This window comes from Rhea americana, unplaced genomic scaffold (genome assembly GCF_003343005.1).
Source record: "Rhea americana isolate MKP2758 unplaced genomic scaffold, rheAme1 scaffold_38, whole genome shotgun sequence".
NCBI classification, from domain to species: Eukaryota; Metazoa; Chordata; class Aves; order Rheiformes; family Rheidae; genus Rhea; species Rhea americana.
In genome coordinates this window covers 1,813,560-1,823,350 of record NW_028186512.1, presented here as the reverse complement: position 1 = coordinate 1,823,350, position 9,791 = coordinate 1,813,560, and the positions used below count along the sequence as shown (strand labels likewise).

General features: G+C 39.9%; 1 protein-coding gene across 2 annotated transcripts in view; it reads left to right on the top strand.

The window, feature by feature from the left end:
* Positions 1-6: 6 nt before the first annotated feature.
* Positions 7-9,791, top strand: part of ARHGAP10 (Rho GTPase activating protein 10) — a 148,698-nt gene continuing 138,913 nt past the window's right edge. For both annotated transcript variants that reach the window (XM_085313179.1, XM_085313178.1), the window contains exon 1: positions 7-358. In XM_085313179.1, the coding sequence (XP_085169305.1) occupies positions 205-358 (154 nt within the window). In that variant the 5' untranslated portion in view covers positions 7-204. The remainder of the gene's footprint in view (positions 359-9,791) is intronic.

Sequence of the window (9,791 nt, the reverse complement as noted above, 5' to 3'; positions counted from 1 at the left end):
GCCTCGCTTCGCCTCGGCTCTGCCCGCGCCCAGCCGAGCGCGGGGGAAGCTGCCGCCGCCGCCGCTCTGCCTTTGTGGCCGCGGCTCCCGCTTCGCCTTGCTGCCACCCTCGGGGACCCCCGCGCCCGCCTGCCGAGGAGGTCGCTGCTGGTGGTGCTGCTGTTTAGCCGGGAGGGATTTGCGCGGGGCCGAGGCGCGGCAGCCATGGGGCTGCAGCCGCTGGAGTTCAGCGACTGCTACCTGGACAGCCCCTGGTTCAGGGAGCGGGTGCGAGCCCACGAGGCCGAGCTGGACAAAACCAACAAGTTTATCAAGGAGTTGCTCAAGGATGGGAAGAACCTGATCGCTGCCACCAAAAGTGAGTGTGCGGGGGCAGCGGCGGCGGTAGCGGGGAAGGTACTGCTGCCCCGGCCGTCGGGGCCACCCCGCGTCGCCGCCGAGGCCGGGCGGGGCCCCGTGGCGCAGCCGGCGCTCCCCGCCCCTCCTCGCCCCCTTCTCCCTCCCCGCTCCCTGCCCTGCCTCGGCCGTCAGGTTTCGCGTTTAGGCAAGCGGCTGCTGCTTTTGTTGCAGCGAGTTTAAAGTGACAGCAAGGTCTCGTGGGTTTCTCCGGCGTGCCGGCTGCCTGGGCCCGTTCCGGCCGGTTGGGGGAAATGCAACTCTGCAGCTCTCGGTCGCGGGAAAGGGAGAGCGGCCCCGGGGCTGGCAGCGGTGCTGGGTTACTCAGCCTCTCTCAACTCAGCATCTGGCCAACCTCTTGGCCAAGGCCTGGCGTATGTGTTTGCAGGTACAGAGCCCRAAGCGAGCCTATGATGTTAAACGTGTAATAGATCGGTTGAGAAGASTCGACTTCCAAGTTTTGCCAGTGTGTTTCAAGCTGAGCAACTGTGAGCTGCGTATCTGGAAGCAAAGGTGTATGTGTATGTTTGTTTGTAACCTGTGGAGAGGCTACTGAAGATTCACCTTTGTAAAAACCTTAAGTACCTTCAGGAATTACAAGACTTATTTTTGCAGTAGCAGCACTAGTTGCCAGCTCCGTCTTTGGCCTCTTAAAATTTGATGTTGATTTTWAATTTTGCATTTTACTCCTTGAATATACGTGTATAAGGACAGCTATGCTATGTTTTCGTGGAAATCTTGCTTTTGTATTGAATGACTGTGTTAAAGCTTGTTCTTAATATAGTATTGTGGTAATGTAATTTCTTCCATTTAACTTCAGGTATAGTAGCATAGCCTCCTAAATGTCTAGTAGGATGATCAACTTTACCAATTRTTCAAATAAATCACTAGTGCAGTGCCTGGGCACTGTGTTCTCGAAAGTATGCTGCATTTTTGGTATCATGGAAAACTTTTAAAGGCAGAGAACCACAGGTTTGAAGATACTGCCTTTAAGGTAAACTGRTGGGGATTTAGTCAATGCTTTGGGCAATGCAGCTGCCTGGGTATGATGAGAATCTTTAAAACTGAGATAAATTAGTTTATGCAAATAAGTATTCTTTCCTATTTTGGCCTCTGTTCAATGTGCATGGGTAAAAAAGGATGAAGTGTCGTATCAGTTTTCATTTGTTTGTAACTCTTACTTGTTGGTCCTTTATTTTCAGTTTTTGCAAATCGTTTTTCTTGAAGATTATTTGAAATCTATGACTTGAAGTACTTGTACTAATCATCTTAATTTGGAGTACGAAGTGAAACAAACAAAAAACTCCCCTAAACTTGGATAAGAAAGATAAAGAAAAATCATTCTACCTTGCTTCTGTTCCTCAAGCATCTAGACAGAATATTTTGGCAACTACCAAAACCCTTCAGTTTCTTATGTACACAGAATTTTATTTGAAAATCTGTCCCTGATGGTGGTGGATGGTAACTTTTGTGAGCTTCCTGTCCACAACAGAATTCAGTGACAGTAACTTTGGCTTGGTTCATGATGCATGGCAGACTTAGCTGCATAGGATGGGAGCCAAGGCACTCTGTGTCCTGAGYACAGAGCCACCTGGGCTGAGCTTGCTTGGTAAAATGCTTAGGGTTAGCTCGTAGGAAATATTTAGAGAGGCTATCTGAAATCCTGCCCAGTGTTCAGATCTAAACAGTTCCTTTTCTTCTGAGATTCCATTCAGAAATTATCTGCTTGAGTCTAGGTGCTGTGCCTCTTACTTTCAAATGCCTGTGTATCAACACATTTGAGAAGTGGAAGCTGAGATTAGGTCCTTCCTTATGCATTTTAAGCTTCTGTAGTTTTGTCTCCCTTTCACAATGCCCTATGTGACAGAGTTAGAGCAAGTTGTGAGCTCTTCCACTGCTGCTGAATCACCGCTGCTGTTCAACAAGGTTAAAAGACAAACTGAACCAGAAAAAAACACAAAGAGCAATATAATGTGGAACAGGTTGCCCAGAGAGGTTGTGGAGTCTCCTTCTCTGGAGATATTCAAAACCCACCTGGATGYGATCCTGTGCAATGTGCTCTAGGTGACCCTGCTTGAACAGGGGGGTTGGACAAGATGATCTCCAGAGGACCGTTTCAACCCCAACTATTCTGTGATTCTATGAATGTTAAAACCCCAGTGTACTGGGCCTTCTTGTGTTTTCAGAAGAAAACATTGACATCTGAGTTCCTAGAGGAACCTGATTCTGATTACTGTCAGGAAACCAAGCAGAGGAATATTTGTTCTGAGACCTAGGCTCAAGAAGTGGTCTAGACACAGAGCTGTTCATCCCTGTCAAGACTGCATTTTTTGCGTGAAGACTGGCTTACCACAACTTAGAGAACATGGTAGTGAAACAGGGCATCTCTAGAGTTTAGGTGACCCTGTCTTACTCAGCAACAGATGAGTAAGGTTTTGGAAAATTGGTTTAGTCTTTTGAACAAAMATGTCATCTTGAGAATAGCTAAAGTATTTCTCTATTTTCAGATTCAGGTAAATAGCAAAAAATACATTTGTTTTAATATATGAGCATAATAGACTTCTGATTGGTTTTTATATAAACTGTAGGAGGCCTGATGTTGTTTTTAAGTCAGTAGGAAATGAACTGATTGCACACAGACTGCGTTTAACTCAATGTTATACYCTTCCTATTTAGTGTAAAGCAGTGGTTTACAAGAAGTGTCATGAGGATTCTTTAGGTGTGAATAAAACCAATGTTATTTAGCAGATCCCACTTCCTGTTTAGCAAACAGTACTCTGACTCTGATGCTACCAGTACTGTTACTGGGCTACATCTTAAGAGACAGTAAGCAGATACCACTACCACTCCCTCTAATCTTAGAAGTTGTCAGTATCTCAGGACGAACAGTATCATGATGTGGAYCCTCTCTGACTTCTTTCCATTTGTCCCCTCAATTGTATGGGAGGGGCAGCAGAATTGACTTTCTCAGTACAGAACTATACTGCTTAAAAAAAAAAGAAGGATCTTCTTCACTCTTAAAATTTAGTTTCCAGTCTCCAGTATGAGGCATACTTCAWATGTTTCTTTATACTTTTAAGTCTCAATTGTTTCGAGAAGCTGATAGAAAGATAAACAAGACTGACTCAAAGCTGTCTCTTGTTTCCTGTGTAATGGTTTGAATTATTGAGTCATCTAATTGAAACTAAATATTGGAAGAATAACTAATGAATAAACAATAGATGGCATAACTGTGAACTGATACTTCCTTTCATTTTTATTACAGTTAAATATGTTTTTTTCTCACTGTTAATGATGAGTAAATGCAAGACAGTACACACATATGCCTTTTAAAATAGAAATACGATATTTCTCAAGGGATTCCAGCCTAGTTAAACAACTAAAGATCAAAATAGTTTATAAATAACTCTTGGATAGAGCTAGTTGTTATTCTGTTGAGAGAAACTGAATTTAAAGGTGCCTGATAGACGGATCCTTATTCTGAAATACAACATGAACTTGAGAAGTTTGCTTATAAGCTCTTAATATCCCAAAGCTGAAAATTGTTGAAAGRTAAAGAACATACTGGATAAATACTACATGTTTGCCTCCTTATTCTTCCTCMTGTGTTGGTCCAATTTGTAGTAACTTGAAGTGAGCAAAGGTGGGACTTTTCCATGAACATGTATCAGGAGCTGCCACTTTTTAGGAGACAAAAGATTCCATCCTGAGGGTGGAGTATGAACAGTTGGCATGAGTGTAGGTTTCAACTGTGGGCAGCTCAAACAGAGATTGCAAAGGGTACTTGTAAGTGTGTACCCACAGTTTCTTGATATTCTTGAAAGCAGAACCACACTCTTTTTGGATTTAGACTTAGAGGAGAGCAGAATTCAGGCTGAGTCGTTTGTTACAACTTTGTAACAGATTTATGAAGAGGAAGAAGGAAGAAATTAGGAAAATAGAAAACTGGAGTTCCTTAAAGACTTTCAAGGGATGGTCCTTATAGAGCACCCATCCAAGGAAAGTCCAAACAAAGTTTGATAGGGAAGGGAGCCCTACGTGACCACTGTCTCACACCCTGAGGATGTTGCCTTTTCAAAGAGGTTGCTGCAGATCATCTCCTGACTGAAATGCATTGTAAAGACTTTCATAAAGAGTCCTGTCCACATGAACACCATGTTTTTAAGATACTGTTATCATTAGGAAAACTTGTGCTGGAATCCAGAGGAGCCACTTTTACTTGTGCCCTGAGAAACTTGCTATTCAGCAGCCTGATTATGTAGTTTTCACAGAGGAGGGTCTGTGTCTCATTAGTGTTGTGCACTGTCTGTTTTGGCTGAGAGCAGGCTAACTCCTACTGWACCCTGAAGTTTTGGTTTATGAGCTATATTCTGAAAGGTACTGGGTGGCTGATTTTTTTGGTGCAACAGGAGGAAAATAGATACTTTCATTACTCAGCAACTAGTCTCTGTAGGCAGTGTGCTAAGGCATCTAGTGACTTTTTATTCCTTTTTTTCTCCTGTATTTTACAGAAGAGCTATTCCTTACGCTCTTCTAGACAGAGAATACAGAATGAGAACCAAGTTTCWTTCATCTGTAGAAACAGTTTATTGGAATATTGGAATATAAAGAGTTACTGGTAATTGTTACCAAAGAATGTCTGAGGACCTACTCCAGGGAGCATTCCGTACACCTTAGAAAAAATAGTGATTTCTCTTTCCTTCCCACCGAGATACTCTGTTATTAGTTACTATTCTTTTACAAGTTTGCCATCAAGAAGATAAGCAGGCTGGAAATCATGTTGACAATGGAAATAAAGCCCTTCCTAATCCCATCCCTGACYGAGCAGGATAAGGCTGTGTCTTTCTTTTGAAGAAGTTGACTGAAAAAAAAATTCTAATCCAAATTCAGAACCCATTTTGAAGTCTGAATTGGTCAGAAACCGTTTCTTGGCCAGCTCTCTCAGTATGTTGTATCAGTTGACCTCGCAGATTCTAGTCTAGGTGGGCTTTTGATCTGATCCAAGACGGATGTCATTACTAAAGACTGTTGTAATTTTTGTAATAACTCATCATAATAGGCAATCAGATCGCTTGACCTRTAGTGCTTTTTTCTTCCTGAAGCAGTAAATGTCCGTTATGTAAGGCTTTCTTTAAAGTAATCTGCATATATGAAGCTACATAGCTGATTGTAAGATGTGTGCCAGCTCTCAAAGCCTTGGGAATTCTCTGCTACTTCATATAAAAATGTTCTACTGGCACTCTAGTGCATCTCTAAGAAGGTTAAACAGTTAATATAAGAACCACTGGTAACTTCTGTAAAAGAAATGAGTATCCAATAAAGATTTAGAAAGAATCTGAGGACTAAATAAAAACTGATGTCATTGTAGCTTAACAAAGGGGAGAATCTGGAATATTGTAAGATGGCCTTTGTTGAACTTGTGCACAAAACTTCCTGGATTAGCAGTGGTTACTTAGGCCCCTGTTTTTTGCTTAATTTATCTTGAATTCAATGGGAACTGGGAATTAATAATTCTTTGAATTTAGTGTTTTGGAAAGCCATCTCAGTTTAAATTCCTGCTTCAAAAATGAGCTTTATTTCTCTTAYAGTTGATACTTCAGGTGTAATAACAGTAAGCAATGTTCTAAATGAACAATATGAAAGATTTCCCCTGAGATGGAAAATATTCTCTGTATTGCTAGGCCCTGTGTATAGCAATGTTGTGTCCTCTACTGCAAAGGCTACTGAGCAATATTTCTTTTTTTATATAAAGCTTCCTTTTGGAATTCAACTCAGTGACGGACATTTGAGAAGACTAAGACAGATATTTTGAGTCCCTTAAGAAAGGACTACTTATGATAACATAATAAAGTGTTGATTTTCCCTTTCCATCAAGCTAATCACTCCTGTGTTAGGACCTAATTAGTTAAGACAATGATTAACTATTTTTTTCTGCACATAGATGAAGTTGCTTCTCTGTAAGGGTCAGGGAAGTTTTTTCTTTTAAGAAAATACACTGTGAAATGTTACATTTAGCTCCACCCAAAGCAAGACATTCATTACTGTGTCAGTAGCTATAAAAAGTGTCGGGGTCATTCTGTGGAGGATGCCAGTTTGTCATCTTGAATCATGTCTTTTTATCTTGGATTACTAACTAGCTCCATTACCTTCTTTGTCCTCTAGATATTCCACTATTAACTTTTTTTTTTTTTTCCTGGAAGAGCACTGTGCTCCTGAACTAAAACATGTGATTTCGTAAAATATTTGCTATTATATGAATTTTCTCAGTTGTAGAGGATGTGATAGATGGTTCTTGATGATTCTGTACTTTGATTATTTTATGGAAGTATGTCCATTTTCAGATTTAGATCAACTATGTAAGTGGACATTAAAGAAGACACTTTAATGTCCATTATTAGTCTTCAGGATAAGTAATTATTAGTCTTTATTATTAGTGTCATTATTAGTCTTCAGGATAAGAAAACATTGAAAACAAGTTGTTTGTAATTTTTAAAGAAGTTACCTGGTAGATTGTATTGGAAGGTTTGTTCCTTTTTTTTCTTTTTCTTTTTTGTCTTTTTAATGACAAGTTTTGGAAATGTAATGTTGAATATTATAGAATCTGAATCCATGTTAGGGCCTTTTAAAAAGGATGCCTCTGCCCTACAGTCTGTGGAGTGAAAACATCTGCTTGTAACTGAATAAAGAAAAACAGATCTGCTGCTAAGGCTGCAGGAGTATTCCACTGCCCAAATTAGCATATTTGCTAACTATGTTGCAAACATACTGCAAGTTTTAAAAAGGAGAGCTCATGACACTGAAAGCAGCCCTGAAGTCTGTTTAAAATCAACATGGCTTCATAGTCTTTAGTGAGACAGAATTTATTTATGTGAGATGTACTGTTTTTTGTTTTTTTATATATATGGGGTCAGAGAGGGGAGAGGATCTTCCCAGAGTGTTTTGTTCTTTTCTTTTGATTTACAGTGAAGTGAATAGTGTTTAGGCTAGGTGCTGTGCTGTCCTTTCAAAGGGGAATGACTGGAACCATGTTTTGGAATGGCGGGGAAGAGCTGCGTCCCAGTACTTCTCCCCCAAATGCCTGGTGTTTTTTAATATTTCATAATTAACATATATATAGATACTCAGATTTTTTGCTCTTTTGTTTTATGATGACAACTTTAATCATAATGTTTTGATAGGCCAGGTTGTGTTTTTTCAAGGGAATTTTTATGACTTGCATATGTTTAATGGGAGTTTCCTTTTGGGTCTAAAGTTCAGAGATGCTCTCTAATGCTACTTTTTTTTAATTTCCAAACCAGACTGAATGTGCTATGACAATTGTTATAGAGATTTCATGACACACTCTGTGCTTTGACCATCTTTTAAATGTCCTTATGTTTTTGAGGTGGGGGATAAGGATGCTATGAGTAGTTGAATGCTTTTCTGAATATCTGATGAGTGTAAAATATGTACTCAGATGATTTTGAGCACGTACTGGGAGAACAGTTTAAGAAACTACTGTTCATAGCATTTGTCTTATCTCTCTTCTGGTAGTTGCTGCCACCCACAGTAGTTGACAGTTTTAATCAGCACCCAAAATCTATCTTGTTGCTACGTCAGACTCACCTTCTTTAACAGTTTAAACTAAGCCACCAGATTTTGCAAAGAAATAGTTGAGATAGCAAGGTGAAGCATGTGTGMCTAGCTCCTGTGGAAGTTGTATCTTATGCAATAAAATATCTTGTGTTGTATATATAGGATGCTGATGTATACCTGGTATCCAAAATCTATGTTTAGTTAACTTAGTGGGAAAGAAGATACCAGAATTGAGATGCTTTAAGGGAAAGCTGTGACTGGGTTTATGCTATTCTCAAATTCTTTCTCTAAACAAGCATTTTCTGAGCTTTTCTGGCAGAGAGACTGAATGTTATGTTTTACTTTTTCCATACCTGCTTTCACACATTGACTGAGGTACATGTTCTCATATGAGTGCCTTTCATTTGTTCTGTTCTGTCTGTTTTTATTTCCTCTCCTTGCCCTTTCCTTTTCTGAGTGTTTCCTTGTCTTTCAGGATAAAAATAGAAAAAATTGAGGCCTTTAGAAGCTATGTGACTATAGCAGGCCACGGCCAAATCAGAAACTCTTGTAAACTGTTCACATTGAGATTCTCTTCTGTGAGAARGAAGCAGTGGGAGGAAAAGTTTAGAGAGGTGGAAAATCATAGTCTTACTAAACTGGTGTGGTTTTACTACTGCCCACAGCTTTGAAGAAATGTGCTGCTGTTGCTAGTTGTCACTTGCTTAGTTTAGAGGACTGGCCAGGTGGGAGTTATCAGCTGATTGGGCAGGTCTGAGAGAAGCCTTTTGACTCTCTGTAAATCTATTTCCCCCTCCCCCCTTGCATTTCTTTTCTCTATTTCTCTCTCTTCTTTTTGTTTTTCTAGCAGAACTTAACCCTACCGAATAGCTTCCTCAGGCTTTCTCTAACCTTTTTATATACTGCTGGCTGGATGGAACTTTATGTCCTTGAAGGGGGAAAAATGTTTTGTTTTGTTTTTTAACTTAGCAAGGAAAATTGAGTATCTGGGACAAAACTGGGTGGGACTGTGTCTCAGAGTTGGGCCCTGGAGGTCTAGTGCATATGGTGTCCAGGAGAACTCCCTTAGTCACTCTGTTCCTGGTAAGTGTTTTTTAAATTTAAAATGTGTCTATTTTTCCTTTAGGCTGATGTATGCAGGTGAAGTGAGGAATGAATTCAAGGTAAAGAAGTTTGTGTGGGAATTGTAGCATTTCAACCTTGGAGAATTAGACTCTAAGTTTGAATCTCAAAAGTTGGGCTCTGTCCAAGTTCTTACCTTTCTAAGCAGAGGCAGAAAGCTCTGCTTTTGTTTGCCTTAACCTGTAATTTTGACGGTCATCAGAAAATGAGTTGTGTGCTTTAGAAAAGTTGATAATTGAATGTAGGTATGATAGAACAAAAATATCTTTTAAAAGTTGATATGGCAACTTGTAGCAGATTAAAATGAAAATGTGATATCTTAAAAAAGGCTACTTTAGAGAAGAGAAATACCAGCTTACAAACAGGTGCAGAGAGCATGATGCCACGTCACTAAAGACTTGAAAGAAACTTCAAAATACCTCCTTGGTAGTGGATCACTGTTCTTAGAAGTCTGTAATATGGCTAAGTTTATAACTTCTGTAACAGCCAGTGTGAACACTGTGCAGTGTCAGCCTTTGAAACACATCAGTGCTTTGAAAACAAAACAATTTAATTTACATTGGTAATCATTTTGTTCATGTTAAAATGTCAGATTAAGTGCGCTCTATTTGGAAAAAAAACAGGTCCTATTGACAAGTGCAGTTATAAACTGAATAACTATTTCTCTAGCTTTGTCAGTTCAGCATGTCTGGATGCTT